We start from the raw sequence: 19,094 nt of genomic DNA on the forward strand, positions 1-19,094 counted from the left end.
CAGGAACTGGTCAGCGTAATGATGTTAGGGATTTTAAAACCAAATACACTTATTTTTTCAAGAAGAACTGTCGAGCTTCTTCCCAGGACTGGCGGGGGAATCTGTTGGACAGCTCAAGATAATCTTGAGAATTGAAAAATTTTTCTGTTGAAGACAGAACATAAAATTACCAAGTTATTCCCTCTTAAGATAAGATGGCAATAAAACAAGAATAATGAGTGCACAGCCAGTTCAAGATACTTTAAGTCATTTACTCCTCTCTTCCTACCAAAAACTTCTCAAATCACAGGGTAACACTTCTGTGGAGCTCCGGACAACGAGGTTTGGCTTTAGAAATGGGGGCAGAGGGCTCTGATGAGCAAAGGCTTAGATTTTTAAGCTTTTGGATCAGGCGCTCTGATTTACAGATCGGAACATTATACATCTTCACACATTTTATGTATTTGGACCCACTGGGGACCAATTCAGCCTCATTCAAGCTTCGGCAGCCTCCACAGTGCTCTCTCTGCTTAGCAGCTTCTTTTTCCACAAAGGGCTGCAGAGGAGTTTTGCTCCCCAATTCCCCCAAAGCCCACAGCAGGATTACAAACACGGCTTTTACTCCTGTGAGTACTGCGGGTGTCGCGAACAGGATTACACCTGTGTGCACAGATTTGTGGGGTCCAACCCTCCAAGCAGCACGCTGCAGCGCAGCACCCAACAATGAAGTTTGTGCTTTCAGGTTTTATTCCCAGCAGCATTATTGTTCCCATTTGTTTTCTGGGGACATCATCCTTCACGTTCAAATGATATAATGGATAAAAATAATCCTGCTTATGCTACTATTATGTCAGCTTTTTTGCAATTGGGGAATGTTTAGAAATCACACATTTCTAAATGTGGGGAAAAAAAAAAATTGCAACCCTTCTGCAAACTGAGAAACTTTACAGGATAATTACAGGACAGTATTTTACTAATCTTTGGCTCCCCGGATGTATTGGCATGGTTGCGTGGCTTCTGCAACCTAAAACTTTTGAAGGTAGCCTTTGTGACAGCTAATTAAATATGTGCATGTACAATATCACATTTCAAGACATGATACCACATAGCATTTAACAAAGATTAACAGTCTGAATTTCTGATACGATGAGCAGCAGACTGGAAGACATGTATGTTTAAATCAGAATGTAAGCTGGGGAGCCTCCCCCCAAACTGTAAAATCACGTTGCAATTTACTGTATTTCTTTCATCATGATGCAGATTCAAAAAAATTAAATCACAGTAAAATATAAAATCTACATGTTTTGTTACCCAATTGCTACTCTGTTACATTTCATTGGAGACGTACCCCTCTGCTGAGATAACTGATTATCCATTTGGCCTGAACTCTGTGCAAAATCCTATGGAGGAAAAAAAAAAACAAAACAAATGGCATCAGGTTTTCAGGTCTTGTATCTGAGGAATTAAAACAATGTTTTTAAGTCTTCACGGTCATTCAAAATACTAATCCTTTATGAAATCTGTAAATTAACAAACTCCGGCTTGTTTGCTACATGTCATAACAGAATACTGCCAGCACTTAAATTCTATAATATATAGTGGATTTTTATACCTTTATTTACACCTTTTTTGAAAATAATATACTTTTAATACACAACAGAAAAAACCCAAGGTTTTAATATCTTCTTAGGAAATAGTTATTATCATGGCTTTTAATTTAAGAGAACATTTACTATAGCTGTGTTTCTTTAAAACAAATGGTGGTTTAGATTTATGCTCCTGACTCCAAATACACTCTTACAAAATTCTTGAATTATCCCAATTTCATTAGCCATGCTTCCCAGTGACTCAGGAGCCTCAGGTCCGGATCTCCTGAGAGTAAGTGAAGTTCTTCCGCAGAGGTGATTAACTCTGGCCAACGCAGCAGCCAGCTGTGTAACCAGCTGAGGTGCAGTGCATTGAAGTGCCCAGCGCGATAGGTGATCCCTGCTGCTATCGGACAGGATGCTGCATCCTCCGGAGTCAGCAAGGACACTGACTTCACTCAGAACAACGTAGGATTATGCCAGTCAGCTGCCCCAGTACAGAGAGGGCTTTTAGGATCCTATCATTTGTTCCAGTATTCACTGACCAGAGATGGTATTATTTAACATAAGAGACAGAATTTAGCAAATCATGGATACTCGTAAATGTTTTTTTTTAATTATTTCAGCACATCTGAAAACAGAGGTAACAAAAATAAAAAGGATGATGCAAACATCAGATGATGGAAATAAATCTGTTGGTAGGGAGTATAATGTAGGTCGTTGTAAAATCCAGCAATCATTTTCCTTTGATTTACGCTGCACACATTTAACACACTGTATTTAAGTGTTATATTTGTACACACCACCAAACTTTTACATAAATGGGACTTCTTTTTGCATTCCCTGGCACAGGAAGAATCTCATTTTCTAGTCACTGGGAAACATTTTACAGTCTTTCCCAAACCTTCCACCGAACCAAATGAGAGATTTGCTTCACAAACAGCAGTGAGTTGAAATAAAAGTAGAAAGGCAAGTCTTTTCTGCATGTGCGGGCATCAGCATTCCTTGGTTCCTTTCAGAATTGTTCTGTGTGTGTGTGTGTGTGTGTGTGTGCGCACATGTGCAACATTTGGGATTAGATTTTAAAATGGCTAAAATACTAAAGTATCAGTGAAGTTAGCAAAGACATAACACTTTACAGTACACAAGGATCTTCCATATTTTAATATAACATATTTTTTAAAAGCCTGCAAGAATAGTATGTGGACTTGGCATCTGAGATATACCTCTAATTAGAAATCAAAGTAATAATGCTGACTCTTGTAAATATACTTACACTTTGCTGTAGCTACTGGGGATTTAAATGCCATTCTCTCTCTTATAGCACAGAAATCAAGGTAAATAACCTTAATTATTCATATAGGGAACACTCTCCTCCACTCTCCACAGCCATGATTTCTGGCTGAAAAAACACTAAACTTGCTGCATTTACTCGTAATACTTAAATTATTTTTTGCCACTGCAACTTCTACATTGAAATTTGTAGTTTCACTATAAGAAAGCCAAAGATGAATTATAGCTTTGTATTTAACCAGAAGTTCATCACTGTATGGCAAACTTTTTTAATACTAAGTTCCAAACTTTTTTTTTTAAAACTGCTATGCAATTATTTTAGTATTAAAAGGATAAAAAGTAGTTGCACTCAGAAGTTTGATGTTATGCAGAGGCTTTTGGTAAATATTTAGTTCTTGTGCCTTCTCTCCCAAATCCATGTAGCCTGCCCTTGGACTAGCTATAAAGCATTAGGAAAAAGAGTTTGACTAACATTTCTCTATCAACAACAGTAACTTTCAGGTGACTGATACAGAGTTACAAGACTCCTAAAAGCATATTATTTTTTAATAGTAGACTGTTTATGAAAACTGCATTTATTCATTGGAAACAGTCAATAAAATGTATGGAAAACGAGGCATGCATAAAATCTGATACATAAAGCACAGCATATAAATTTAGACAAAGGGAACAAAAATGCTGTAAATCCTATTCAAAACAGTATTCGTAATGACCTCAGTGGCTTACTGTCAAAAACAAAGATTGCAAGATTAGACTGGTAACATATGTTCTGTGTATTTTCTGCATAAAATGTACACACTTCTGTTAATTTCTCTCTGTAAATCTATTGTACGCAGTATACAACTGTACATTTGTATGTAAACACATTAATATACTGATTTCAGATATGCTATATGTGCAATAGTTTTTTAAAAAAAAAGTATTTTAAGAATTGTCTTGTAATAGTAGATCTACATCTTCCTAGCACGTTCAGTAACTTTAATGAAAACATGATTCTGCATGTGATAGCGAGAACCTGAACTACTCAGCAACCTTTTAGTGTTTTAAGATGCCTCAAGTACAGGCATAATCTGTGGTTTGAAAAGAGCTGCAGAGAATCCTAGAGTACTTCAATGCTGTTTACTTGTTTTACTTAAGTCAAATGATTTTCATACACACAGCAAAGGCAAGAAAAACTGTTGCAGTTATCCTGCACGCTGCTGTTATGTTACTGGAATAGCTACCTGAATGAACGTGGCGAGTAAAACGCAACTCATCTCCTGCTCCAGGATGATCTTGTTCTGAGGGTTATTGTAACAAGCAGCTATTAGCGAAGGGAAGAGCACTTTGATTAAACGAGGATCACTGAAATACTGGAAAGGCAACTGGCATAATTTTTGCAGCACTGTGGGGTGACGGCCAGATTGTACAATGATCTGAAAATACAAACATAACAAAATTAAAACACGTGATCTATCTCTTCTTCCCTTCCTGTTAACCACCAAGGGTGTTGAAGTCATGCTAAAAAAATGAGCGTGGCTGAGGAGTAAATAGTACAAATAAAGCTTATAACATTTAGTCCAAATAACTCCTGTTTTAGCATGCAAGTATTTTTATTACAGAGGAACACAAAGGATATAAGGCTGTGAAACTTCTTTTTCCTGTATCACTCAAAAAGACAGTAAGTAAATGAGAAGGGGATTAATCTGCAGATTACAATAAAATAGATAATTTAATACCTTCATTCAAAAGACAAAGAATTATAGCGAAGAGACTATTGTAAGTTAGAGCTATGAAATAAAAAACCCCAATCCCTGCCATTTAAACACAGTAAGCGTATCTTTTGGAGGTTAAAAAAAAAATCAAGAAAGAGATCACCAGGACTGTAAAAACCCTCCCGAAGCTCGATCATCCTTTACTAGAGTGCTCTCTGGCAATTAGAGAGGACTCTGTTTCATGGCAGATGTCTGCCACGCATTCTCAGGCACCAAAAAGAAAAGGTGATTGTAAGCTGCACAGCAAGGAGTTTCAGTAAGTAGAGACTCAGAAAGATCCTCCCATCTGTATTTCTTATCTCGGTTTCTATCAGTGCCATTGACTCTAAAAGGAGAATTGTTTAGATAAATGGGACTGTTGTCATGAAGCAGGCTAAGTTTACAACTGTGTACATCTGAAGAAATAAGGCAATGCTATTACTGGTCTCCTGCAAAGGAACCTTTCCAATTTACGTGATACTCTTATAAAGTCTTTGTGATAAACTAAAAAATGCCAAAATCGGATCTGTTCCAAGTAACCTTGATTAGACAATTATAATATGAAAGAGCCGTTTGACCCAAAGTTGGCTTTTCGGCATAGGATGAAGCTCCTATAAGGTTAGAACACTGTAAAACTTAGGGTCATGACTGTAAATTGTACTTGGAAAAACACAATTTTACAGGTACACACCCAGACAAGACTGCATTCAAATTAAAACCAGAAGGACAGAAAGAAGCAGTTGAGACCACATGAACATAAATTACGGGGATTTACAAGTTTTCAAAGCACTTTTAACAATACCTTCAGAGCACACTCTCAGTTGATAATGCAGTTCAGTTTAAAAACAAGATCAACAAAGTAATCGTTTGCATTTTTTTTTCAGTTCACCAGCCAAAAAGGCATTGAAAACCTTTCAAAATACTGGTAGAAAGATCTTAATGCCCTTAAAGACAGGAGGAATTTTTAAAAGACAGCCAAATATGTGACAATTAAGCATACATTCAGACGCTGTTTTGAGGAATGTATCACTGAAGCATTTGGATGATCTAAACTGAACTATCAGCTACCACCCTGTAAGCAAGAGGGTGCCTTTCAAGTTTGTGATTACTGTTCGAATTTTAGATTAACCAGAGTGGTTACTATATAAATCTATGTTTTTCTGTGGTAAATTCTACAATCAGAAAAGTACTTAAAATCAATCGTAACTGTACTAAAATAACTACAATTGGTATTTCTGATCCAGGACAGAACAACAGAACTCTTGATTTCTTTTTAATGGCCATTGGACACTTGATGAACAGGCAGAGGGAAAGAAGTGTTTGGGACTCTTCATTTTTCATTTCACACTTCACTTCCTTTACCTGTTCTAAAAATGCTATGGATAATTAGCAAACTCTTGCCGAACTAACAATACAGATACCCAAATAGATTCCATGGAATTATTATTTTATTATCTTTTTCTTTTCAACATTTTTACTACTATGATGTTATCAACATTAAAGATAGGAAGGTATATACAAGGGCTGGAGATTGTTTTAATCTGGAATTTATCACATGTGGAATCAATTTAATGATTTCAGCTCATTGTACTAATAGCAGCTACTAAACCTGATACACTATATTATGTACTCTGAAAAAAAAATAAATCATGAGTCATCTCTTACTGGAAAAAAAGCCAAACAAATAAACCTCTAGCAGAGCACATATTCTTTGTTTCACTGTCAACTGGTGGAGAAAGTGAAGTCTAGCACTTGACTTAGCAGATGAGCAACAAAGAAAACAAATGAAATCCTTGCCTATGACTTCTTTATGGTGGAAAAACACTTCTCTTGATTCTTTTTTTTTTCTTCTTCTTTTAAACAGCCAGTCGGCTTAATGATCCCAGGGAGTTTTGCAGGCCTGGAATACTCATTTTACAGAATGCTCTAATACAAGATACAAACTCCTTACTGAAATCCAGTGCAGAAAGCTTGCTTTTCCTCCTGCCACATACTAGAATCCAGACACGTTTACCTAGAATTAGTTTTTCTTCTTGCTCTCTCTCTAGCCTGAAAGTCAGATATGCCTGTCAAATGTAACAAGATCCTAATTAAATCACCACATTTCTGTACAGCCAAGCATTTAAGCACCTGCTTAACTTCAGATATGTGCCTAGGTTCCATTAATATTTGCTTGCAGTTTTCTTTTTCTGAATTGAGACTTACCAAATTAGCACAAGCTAAAATTTATTTTTTTTTTTAATTCAGAGCAGGCAACTCACATTAATGTTTTCTGTATTTCATTAAAAGATTTTGCTTACTCTCAAAATTTATAGATATTCATACAACTTTATTGGTTTTGCCTGTGCTTAGCTTAAATAAATTCCAAAGAACATGCACCTGCTTAGCTTAGCTTATTTTTGGCCCAACACAGTAAACCTTAGAATAACTCTCTGACGACCCAAACTATGCACAAGAGACACAGCAAATATGTTTCTGAAATGCTATTTCGTGGTGAATTAATGACTCATGTGATGACCTGTGGGAACTTTTTACTGAGCAACACCTTTCAAGGTTGCCTATCAGTTATCTTCTGTCACTCCTACCAGTTTATAGCCTTCTGCAGGTCCCGCTAATTTGCTTCATCTCCAACAGCCAGAGGGTCAGGCACTCTCTGCTGCCCTACCAGGCAATCCAGGCTCCCGTGTGACTCTTTGGAAAGTGCACTCTGCACTCGCAAGTGCAATAACCACCCTGATCCACTGTATTGGTATTTCTGAAGTGTATCACTTAGGAAAGCATCATTCATGACTTCTAAAGTCTCTAGATGGAATCCATTTTTTCCTCAAGTTTACTTGGGCCAATATTCACTATATAGTATATTGCTTGGCCATCTGCTGCAATTCTTCTAGCTGTGAAAGTCTGAAGCGGTATAAAAGTCAGTCTTTCAAAACAGACTACAATGACAAAAGCCAGCAATATGCCACACAGCACTTGAGCACTAAAAAAGGACAATCAATCAAAAAAATTAAAAGCTCCTTGTGGTATGGAACAGTAATAAAGTTGTGAGGGGAACTCATCATTTTGCTGGGAGATAAGGCTTCCCCTGTCACTTAGGTAGGGTGTCTGGCTACAGACCTGAGGTGACTGCTGGAAGGGTATTCCATCCTGGATTCTGCAGTTCTTCCTTGTATTCCCACCAGGACAGCTCCAGCAGCTTTTCCTCTCCTGCCGCTGCTTCCTGGCACCTTGCAAAAGAGATCTTCCCAGGACAGAAGGCCTTTGCTAGGGAGCCAATAAACCATACGGACCCAAATAATTTGGGTACGATTTTCATCTGGGTAGCAAAGGGAATGTTGCAGCTCATTTAATTTTTCTGTGAAGCTTCAAGGGCCCAAAAATAACTTTCTGATGATCCTGCAGGAATGAGAATCGCAAAGTGCGACTCCCTTCCTTGCTTGCAATGGCAGGGAGATAACTGGTGGCATACGCAGTGGCAACCTTCGCATGAGAACTAGCAAGGGAAAGATGTTTTGCTGAACACCTAATTCTGTTTACATACTGTATATGCGTATATTTGTCTTTCACTTAATCTTTCTCTATACTCCTTTCATCATGCGTGAAAACTACAGTTTTAAATGCATATGTATGAATTTTTGTCAAAGCAGGGTAATAAAATCTTCATAACTAATAGAATCCAGATCTTTTGAATGATGCAGCAATGATACAGAACGTATCAGCAGTTACATATCAAATCAGAAGTAAAATCTTACCAAATCAATGGTTAATTTTGCAAGAAAATGAAAATAAGAATCCTCTAGTCTTCAAAACTATATTTTCATAATCAGGTGACAGAGTTTATAAGCATCTTGTAAGTAATAAACAGGATTTTCATTGACAAAACTAAAATGTCAGCCAGAAAGCTGAAGAATGACTGTATATAAAATATTGAACAAGTATTAGCCAAATTGAAGTGAACTGATAATTCATATTCATATCGTTCATATATTCATATGTCCTAATTAGACATGTAATATAGATGCATGCTACTAATTTTTGAAGAACTAGAAGTGCAATGACATTCCCTTGTGAAGATATACTTTTTTTTTAACTACAGAGTAGCATTTTTGGTGACAATCTAAATTTCTGTTTCTGAGTTGTAATTGCACACACCTTACATATGTAAAGCATTTTTAAAATGAGAAAGTACTTGAATTTAAAACTTTGCCTGCAACCTTCCTGAGATTTAAAGAAGATTATGATCACAGATTGGTTTTCAATGGTTCTATGCATGTATGTTAAATATGGTCAGATATTTTATTACAAGTAACAAAAAAAATGGTTCAGTGTCAGACCAAGAACTTTTTCACTCCTTGTGTACTACGCAAGATTAGTCCAGCATTACTGCAGAGTGGAAGTGCTGATTTTTAGAGCAATATTTAGTCTAGTTCTGCTAACGGATTTAGATTTTCTTGTTTCACTTAGACATCTGCAGCTCTAGAAAGACATCATTCATGTCAGTTATTTCTGTCCACATATACCACAAAAACACTGGAATTATCTTTCAAAGAGGCTAATTAATTTTCTGGTCAGGAAGAACAGAAAGCCAGCAGCAAGCTTTTTGTCTATGCAAAGGCAAAAAATAGAACTGAGAAGTGAGTATTCAACTGATTCAGAAAGCCAGGTTCTAAATGAACTAAACTGTTCTAGTCCAAAGAATCATAATATTATGAATCAATTATTACCACTTACTGAAGATTATCCGTACATTTAGAAAGCTACAAGACATTCATCATGTGTCTGAAATGATGATAATATTTACCATTCTATCCAATTATTTCATCAAAGGTTGCTTTCCCACCCCCCAACACAAAATAATAATTTAAAAAAAAAAAATCTCATTACAGTATTCCAGGTTAAAAATGAGGTGGTTTAAGCCTGGCAAGAAGCTCTTCTCTTCCTCCAAATAGACAGTGGTCAGGTTATCAAGTCCAAGCCTAAGCCCGCAACAGGGTATATTTTTAATTGGTCAAAGCAGCTTTCCTAGCTATCAAAGGAAGTCGCTAAACAAGATGGTACATTTGCTATGTGACATTCACATCCATTTCGGCGCGGCTTGCAGCACTGCCAACGATAACCCATTGTTCTGGAGTCATTTAGGTCCAGGGCTGAGAGACGCAGCCGGTGCTGGCCCTGGGAGACCTACGGGGTATACACGAGAGCCCTCAGGCCCAGGCTAACTCAGGAACATGGATGTACACTTCCATCATTTTTGTTTCATTTTTGGGAGACTTGCGGAGGGCTTTTCACAAACATAACTGGAAGACATGATTTAAGTGTTGCCCAATAGAAACACTGTACGTGGGTACTTTTCATAGCAGATCCTGTAACTTATTTGAGTTCTCGTTTTCATACTGTTACCTTGTCCCATGATTTCCTTTATCACACATTTCCCTTATCAGAAATTTCCCATTGTCATTGTGGCAATGATTTTGCAAAAGCTTCTTTTTAGTTAAGCTGACACTTCACTGAAGTCACCAGTAACACTTTTGTACACAAAGGTGTACAGGTGTGCTTTCCACATGACAAATTACAGAAAAGCTTGCTGCAGCCTGGATACTTTCCCGCATCCCTCCTAGTAGCCACTTGGTTACTCTGCCTGCCAGCGCACATTGCCTTCCAGAAATCAATGACACAAAAATATCAGAAGATTAAAAAAATTAGTGTCTTAAGATGTTAACTTGATCATATTGTTTGCTTATTCTTTCTATTAATTTTGCTATATCTTAACATTACGCCATGGTTTATGCTGTTAAAATGCCCAACATAAAAAAGCAGAAATTTTGGGAGCAAAAGCATTGCTGGCATCAATGGCACTGCTAGGGCACAGACATCATAAATTAGACCTGCAGGGGTAGGGGGGTGTCCAACTAAGAAGACAGAGACAATGTCCAGCAACTCTTAGCTGCTGCCTGAGCACCAGAAGCTGTACATATGCTGCCAGGTCTCTCCAGCAGCAGAGGGATACTTGCTTGGCAACACTGCGGCAGGAAGATAATGTGACTTATGGGTGCTTTCTGTAGCCTATGAGTTTCTTTCATCCCCAGAAGAAAGGAAAAATTGCTTCTTGCTGCTTTAAGATAGCAGAGAAAGGAGAAAGATTGCGAAGGAGAGAACTGAAATCTGTAGCCACAAAAACCCCAGATGTCAAGATTTGAACAAAACCTTACCAGTCACCCAAGCACACCACTCTCGTGTGACTAACTCTGCACGACAATGTTGTGTTCTTAGTATTCAGGCTGGTGTTTTTTAGTAATTTTGACCAAGTATTATTAGAAGTTGTAGCTCTTTTATTAAATGAAAAGTGAGACAAAATTAGACTAATGTGAAGTGGATACAGGAAAACAGAGCTGAATTATAACTTTGTAAAGGTTAAAACTTCCTGAAGTGAAACCTTCCTCAGCTCTTGGAGAGAAAAAACTGCTAACGAAATGGTATATTCCATAGATACTTAGAAACAAATACAGTGATTATCACTATCAGCTGAATTAACTTTCTAGAAGAACATCCTTCTCAACAGAATTTGCTTTTATTTTTATGAAATGAAGCATTAAAATGCACTCTTCTACTTGACCGTGCTCTTCTGCTAAAATTTATTTCATGTTCAGATGCAATTTTCTTAGAACAACTCAGACTAAAAAGCTAATGGTTCTCTAAGGGGCACTCCTTGCCTTTTGTACCATCTCGTATGACCTACGGTTCCAAACTTGAACATGGCCATTATAAACATTTGGATCTTAAAATTGTACTGTTGGTATGGGAACTATTGATGTTTCTTTTCTATTTTTTTATCATTTATATAAATGCCAATTCTAATTTGTACAAACAACTAATAACTTTATTGAACAGGAACTGTGCATCTAATCTCTGTAACTACAGTATTCCATCAAACAGTTAAATCTTTTTGTTTGATGTCAGGTTATTTATAACTTTGTAAAAGAAGTAAGTCTTTATATTAGTAGTCCAGAGTTTCTCTTCAAAGTTAGATCTGCATTATTTCTTTACTTCTATATAAACAGATCTCATACTGCTAGTATTTAATCAGCAGAATATGTCACCACTTAGGCTCCTCTTCTGTTTTAAGGTCAAGCTCTTTTCTTTCCATTTTGCAAACTCCGCTATTGGCAAGGCTCTCGGCAAAGAATGTTCTAAATTCCTCCTAACATTTATCAGGAATCAGAGCACCATTTCCATGCAAAAACAACGTTCCAGAATGCTACATTCAAATTTAAAAGTAAGAATTTTGTCTATTTGAAAAATTCCAGTGTTTATTTTCTTAACATCGTATGTGAGCTTTCAGAGAGAAGATAACAGAGTTCAGAAATAACATTAGTCTTCCTATAAACCGCATTATGAGTATTGTCCTTTTAGAGCTAGCTCTGTGGTTTACGCACACAGATTCAGTGGTGCTCTGTGCATACATAACAAAGAAAAAAAAAATCATCTGAGCAGTTTTTGTGTAATGATCCTAAGCCATTTGAGCATTTAGGATAGGACAATGGCAAATACAAGCACAGTGATGCAGTAAAGATGTAAAAATGTTTATCAAAAGTGATGCCAGTGGAAAATTTAGACAAAGAAGTTCTTTATACAAAGTTCTTGAAAAAGTGTCACCCAAAATGACAACGAACAAGTCACGTTAGTTATAAGATAACAAATGAAGTATATCTCTATTAAATTCAGCAATAAATAAATAATATTAAACAGATATTGTAAAAGATAAGCTCCATTACAATGTGATGAAAGGAAAATGGGAACAATTCTAATAGGCATTGAGGCTATTTGTGAATGTAACACATGCCCAGGCTACAGGATAAAATAATAACCTAAAGCCTGAACTAGAAGAGGTATTAAGGAAAAGCCTAACGTTAAAAATGACAGCATTTTAGCATTTAATATATTAACATAAAAATAAGCATTTAAACATGTGAGGTTGCTTTCATGCTTTATGTTAATCATGTACTTCAGTACCTTGTAAATTGAAGGGTTATCATTGCTTTCTAGAAAATGGTAGGCTTCACAGTTTCCGAAATAACGTAACAGGAGATTTATATATTTAAGTGTTGGCCTTATAATTGTTAATCAGAAGAGAGTATTATTATACATCAAATGTATTGAGAAATACATGTATTCTGTAAGCTGAAATACAAAAAACATCATGCCATGTCTCAAATCCTTAGATATTATTCTGAACACTGAAATGATTAGAATTAGCCCTTTTAGCCCTGCACTATTCTTGAAGAATCATCTTCACACTTAGATAACATCTTCAACTTTGATGATGTACCACTTGTAAATTTAAAGCTGCTTCTTTGGGTGTGATTCTCTACTTATTTATACAAATGAAACTCAATTCATCTGAATGAAGAATTCTTGATTTAAAGGCTAGAGAAGAAACAGGACCTTAGTCAACAGAAGTTCAAACATACTATTAGCAGAGGTTTCTGCCATCATCGTTGAAAACATAGCTAGTTTGGGTCAAAATCCCCTGAAGGTGTGAATAATTGAAATATTACTGTCTGAAACACATAAAATCTTTTTGTGTGTCTCAGAGCATTTTCTCTCTTCAAAATCAAGCATTTTCTGTCACTCTCCAAAATCCTACCTGCAAGTAAGCTATACAGTCTTAGAATTTTTATTACTAGTACATTTTGTCTTCTGGCTTCCACAATAAATGTAAAGGGTTTGTGAAAATATCTGATCATCAGCTAAAAAGACTGTGAAGCACTAAGCCATTGCACACACGACAGAGCTGGCTGAAGAAAAGCTTCAGAGAACAAGAAAATGTACTTTTCCACCATGAAAAATGTGCTACAATTTACCCATTACTAAGGGGAGAAGACGACAAGCAAAAATTTCCATAGTACTCACTTCGCAAGATTTAATGTATTTTGTTTTTTCTTTATGTTTCAGTATCGCTTCAATCAAGTGTTACTTGAGCTGAACAGGATGGAATGGGTTTGGGAGACTTCTTTGGGCCTCTTGCAGGCTCCCACCCTTAGAGCAGCATCCAAGTGCTCGGAACAACTGTCAACTGCCTGAGCCCAAAGCTGCGAACACAGAGCAGGCTGGCGTCCTCTCTGCATGGGGCCAGCGATGTTGGGGACAGTCACTGTGGGTCTGCAGAGACTTGGAAAACTTATAGTTTATGGCAGAAGTACAGGGAGTTCCCTCACACATGAGGCAAGACAGACAATAGCTCACAAGGCCTGATTAAATATTTGCAGGCTTTAGACTTTGTTTTAAATTTCTGTGTGAAATTTAATTCTCATGAAAAGGAGAGACCAACAGGCTGAGTGGGAACAAGGCAGAGCGAAGGCAGGCATTGTGCAACGTTCTGCGACCATCTCCGCCAACCCATCTCCACCGGCCAAACCCATAAAGTTCCAGGCCCAGGTCTCAGCTGAGAAGAAACTGCTTATTAAGCAGGATTATGCCAAACTCCATGGTGTTTTTTCAATGTGGACACAGGTCCACTGGGGATTAAGCTGAGATCACCAAACTCTTTTTATTCCTGACCCAGGAATAAGATTAGAACGTCGCTCTGTGGAGGTGGCATTAGCTGACTGCTCTCTCTCTTCATCTCTAAGCTTTAGTTACAGACTATATTTTAAGGTGTTGAAAGTACTGGCTTTTATGACATTGGGAATGAATTTTATTCTTTTGCGTTTACAGTTTAAGACAGTAAGATATATCCAAGTGCATTCATTTCTCATATTAATTCCTATACACTATCTCTTCCCCTCCTACAGGAATCAGCCAGCCATCACAAACTGAAACTAAATACACTTGATTTCATATTAAATTACCTTCCCCACACTCTCTCTCTCAAAAAAAAAAAAAAAAATTATGGGAATGGGATGCATTTTGGAATGTTAGAAATACAATTAAGATGTTATGCATGAAATATGCAGTCCCACGTGCTTTTGCTGTATTTTATTTGCTTTGTCACAGATCGTTCCTAAAAAAGAAAAAGTGCACCAGTAAGCTCAAGTAACAATAAAGGTGTCTGACAAATTACCTAAGAGGCATCCCCACTTTTCACAGACTGCCTAGATAGGAATGCCACCTTTTGTAAGGGCATTGGTTCACTTAAGTGAATTTATGTGGTCTGAATATGTAAGGCTGATAGAGAAAAAGCATACATTACAGATGTGTTTTAATTTATTCCATTTTAACTTGGTGAATTTAATCCTTAGGGGATTTTTTGTTCACAAGCTGAAGTGCTCCTAAATGGTAGTCAAGACAACTTCACATAAATCACTCACTTGCCAAAATCAGCTATTCCACAAAATTTACCAGGCATACTTTTTGTTTAAACCTATAAAGCTTTAAAAAGTTGGTTTGTTTTTTTTTTTGAAAGTTTTAAAGAACTAAACCCACAGCCTCAACATAAAATCCATACTCCTAAAAATCCCTCCTCTGAAAAGAAACTAACAAAAAATTAGAATTAAGTCATTTCAGATACTATTTACTTAACAAATATGGACATTAACTATACGGTAACTACCAATTCCTGTATCTTTACTCTTGTGTTGTATTTTCAAAAACTCCACCTACCACATCAAAATTGTTCCAGTCACTCTATAGTCCCAAAAGCAACATAAATAATGGAAGTTTAATGATGGCCTCTAGTAAACAATCCATATGGAAACTCTACATAGTATTTTTATAACCATTCTTCCAAGTTTGCCTGTCAACTTCTGATTTTCACAATTTTTCCATTTTAAAAGTATTTTTCTTTCTTCACGCCAACACTAGAGGAAACCGGCCACATACTGAAACTCAATATGCACTAATACTGTCAAAAGCACAAAATAATTTTCCTACAGAAGGTAACTTTTAATCTAAAGTCACTTTGTAAGTGTCCCTTACAACTTAGCAGTACTTGTAAAACCATAGGCAGGATATTTGTCATATACATATATACATGTGATATACACTTACTGTGGGATGTGTACTGCTATTTTATAACAGAAGACAGACTTGCCACATGAAAAAAATGCTAAAAAGCAAGAAAATATAACAAGCCAATCATTTAACAAAAAAGGGAAAAGACAATCTCAGGACTAAGCCTTTCTTGGGGACTATCTACCATGCTTTCTTGTGCTGGGAATGAGTCAAATTTCATGATCCTTTCAGAACTGTGCCTACTACACAATATTTTAATTTCTTTGAACATCATATTTATAGCTGTGATACTGCTGTGTGACTTTTATATTTTTAAGACAGTAGAAATTCCTCTCCCAAAATATCCTGTAATCTTACTGTTCCTTATTCCTTTAACTGGAGCTAGCTGGTATGCCTGAAACATGTTTTGTGATACATTTTCCACATCTATATAGCAGGGATAAAATTCTAGTAAGTGAATGATACTATTAAATCTAATTCCATGTGCTTCTATTTTCAACATATGGATTATTAGATATTAACATTTCAATTATTTATAAGTTTACAATAAGAATAACGTACTGTTCTTATGGACAAAAGTGTCTAGGGATAAAATGTTTGTAATGACAGAGAAATAAGTTAGCTAGACTTATGCAACTGGAAGACAAACTTCTGGGGATGAAATCACTTTTTCAAGGACACGGTTTGTGTATCCAAATTTTTCCAATTACATTGGTTATTCTAAGACAAAAGCTTTTACTTCTACCTACAAACCCTAATTTTATAATTAAGTTTCTAAAACCTGCATACACCTTTCCCTAGCTCTTTCACAGAGATTTTGTTTTGCAATCTAGTAATAATGTGTTTTAATTTGACAATTTAGAAGCATTACAGTTCTATATCCTACAAGTCCCAAAACTTAGTGAGATTCTTCTAGAGCACTGTAAATACAGTGTGTGTCAAAGACCGGAAGAACAAAAACTATTTTTATTTAGATAAATGCACAGCACTACAAATGAACAATGCAACTTCTTTTGGAACCTGTCAGGCAAGATCCTAAGTCTGAGGATATGCTTTGTGATGACTTTTCATATGAAAAATATTCACTAACTGCAATGAATATGGAAAGATTTTTATTCCCAATACGGCAATGTGAAAGAAGCCAAATCGTCTGTCATTCATGTTAATTTAATTACAGGACCACATTCAATTATCCAATATAATATGCAAATGAAGTGAGTTGACAGCACATGCTAATTATATTCATTATAATAATTAAATCAAACAATGAAAGGGAATAAAAATGTAATGAAATAGAAGGATATTTTTAATTAACAAGAACATTTTAATTAGAAACTGTAATTCTATAGTCTGATATAGTATGGTTGGCTTATTGAAAGATTGGACATTACTTTTATTACGCAGTTTAGTTTTACATGTCTATCCTTAGTATCACGGGACCTGTTTTCGTATGTTAGTAGATTAAATGGTGGCCAAAAAAAGAGAATCCGTTTCCTTGATCGTACTTCATGCAAAGCAGATGCCTAATAAAGCCGAGCTCCGCTGCGGCATGATTACAGCATCCCGTCTCGTGAAATGCAGGCTGTCCAACTCTGCAGTAAACAAAAGTTCACGTGCCGATACAAAACAGACAGCGCAGTTTAGGCTTGACTAGTGATGTTTAAGCATTTAAAATATTAAAGAAACACTTTGCTTTTTGAAATTTTCAGTTTCATAACTGATTTATTTCTTCAGTGACGGCAGCTGCCCTGAAAAATCAAAAATGCCCTTTATGAATGTTAAAACAAAATATGAAAAAAGGAAAGGAATATTACTCATGTATTATATGTGGCCAAAGTCAGCAAAATCATAGTCTTTTTAAAATAAACAGAGCAAGCACTATCAAAACACTTCGGAATGCATTCCTTTGAAATCCATTGTCCTCATCGCTCCTTGACAGAATCACTTGGACATGGACCAAAAGCCAACCATGGTGAAAACGCTAACTGGGACCACAGCCACTGTCTCTGCGTGTGTGTAGGACCCACCGTGAGGCCCCCCTCTTATTTGGGGCTCCTGGAAACTGCAGTGAAATATGAATCTCGAAGCTATATGAGAGAAAAGAACTTTCCTTTTTAATTTGCCACTCAACTAAATATAAAGACTTTTACAGATAGTGTAATAAAACCAGGCAAACCTATATTACATTAAATGATTGGCATATGATGCTCTTGGAAGATTTTCTTCTGTGAATGTGAAATATTTAGGAAATTGCCCTTTTATTATTTTGACTGCATAGTGGTAATAATTCACTTACTTAAATCACAGTACTACTACAGAAGGTCAATGTTGAGGCTGACAGGCTGTAAAATTTCCTTTTTAGAAATTTATTCTCCAAACTGGGAAACCACAGGGGTTTTTTAATAATTAATACCTTTTTTTCTTTATTCTAGTACGTAGTTTTGGATATTTATCTGTTGTCCTTAGACAAAGGAATCGCAAAAGGCACACCAAAAACTCCACACAACTATTTGTTCTTTTTTTGAGAGTTGAAAGGAATGAAAACATACAAAGGTTGGTAATAAGGAATACAAATTTAGAGAGGAAAAGACTTATTTAAACTACAAACATTTCAAAACAAATGTACATTTGACTGCAAGAATAATGTAAATCTGCTTTGAAATATGTCAGTTGTTGACTTCTTTAAAGTTTGTTCAAATGCTAAATAAAAAAAAAAGCTATCAGGCTCTATGGAAATTTGTTTTCATAGCTCAAGTTTGGTGTATCTATTTTTATTATGCTGTTCTTTGCAGGAGTTCAAGCCTACTATTTGAAAGCTTTCACTGTGAGAGCAATTTTTTATTTTTAGTAGGACTCTGCAGATAATCAACAATGAAAGAAAAAATTGAAAGCTCATAACAGAATACAAAATTAAACCATAACTGAATGAAGAGAAAGCACTTCTCTCTTCATGAAAGGCATCGTATCTTTATTGGAAGTCACAGCATTAACAGTACCTGAAAATAATGACCATAAGCAAGTCGTACTGCTTTGCCTAGAAGGAAAAATACTTCCTTTTACTAAAAAAACCCAAACCTTCCCCACATTTTTCAAGTACTCAAGTGAGGAATGCTTCAGTTTTTCAAAACGTTTTTTTAAACAAAAAAAATTAAACCAAAATGCCACTTCCTCAGTTTAAAAGTTATTAATTAGGAATATTAGAAATTACATAAAAAGTTAAGCACGTCATGACGCCTCTTGAGATAGCACCACCAAAGCAAACCACCATAAAAGACTGCTTTTAGTGTATGAAAAGTACTAACATACCGCGCTTGTTTAACTAAAGACCTAAACTTGACTCTCAGAGCTGCAGAAGCTACCTCCTAATCTTGAAAATTAACTCAGTCTGGGGACAGATTAGTGATGGCACATGACCTCTACCCCAAGCACACATGCTGAAGACTCCAAGACACTGCAAAATCACCAGCCAGGAAGCATGCTCACAGACAAACGCATTTCGCAGATACTTAGTCTCTTGACTGCCTGCCGGCAGGCACCCTAACCAGCGGCTTGC

The 19,094-nt window shown here is 36.2% G+C and overlaps 1 protein-coding gene across 1 annotated transcript in view; it reads right to left on the minus strand.

The window, feature by feature from the left end:
* Positions 1 to 49: 49 nt before the first annotated feature.
* Positions 50 to 19,094, minus strand: part of LOC104161365 (S phase cyclin A-associated protein in the endoplasmic reticulum-like) — a gene marked incomplete at its 5' end in the record, with an annotated part of 34,251 nt that continues 15,206 nt past the window's right edge. Inside the window, 3 exons of the mRNA XM_009699772.1 lie at positions 50 to 144; positions 1,328 to 1,379; positions 4,082 to 4,273. Of these exons, the coding sequence (XP_009698074.1) occupies positions 50 to 144; positions 1,328 to 1,379; positions 4,082 to 4,273 (339 nt within the window). The remainder of the gene's footprint in view (positions 145 to 1,327; positions 1,380 to 4,081; positions 4,274 to 19,094) is intronic.

Source organism: Cariama cristata, unplaced genomic scaffold, assembly GCF_000690535.1.
Source record: "Cariama cristata isolate BGI_N322 unplaced genomic scaffold, ASM69053v1 scaffold39514, whole genome shotgun sequence".
Taxonomy (NCBI): domain Eukaryota; kingdom Metazoa; phylum Chordata; class Aves; order Cariamiformes; family Cariamidae; genus Cariama; species Cariama cristata.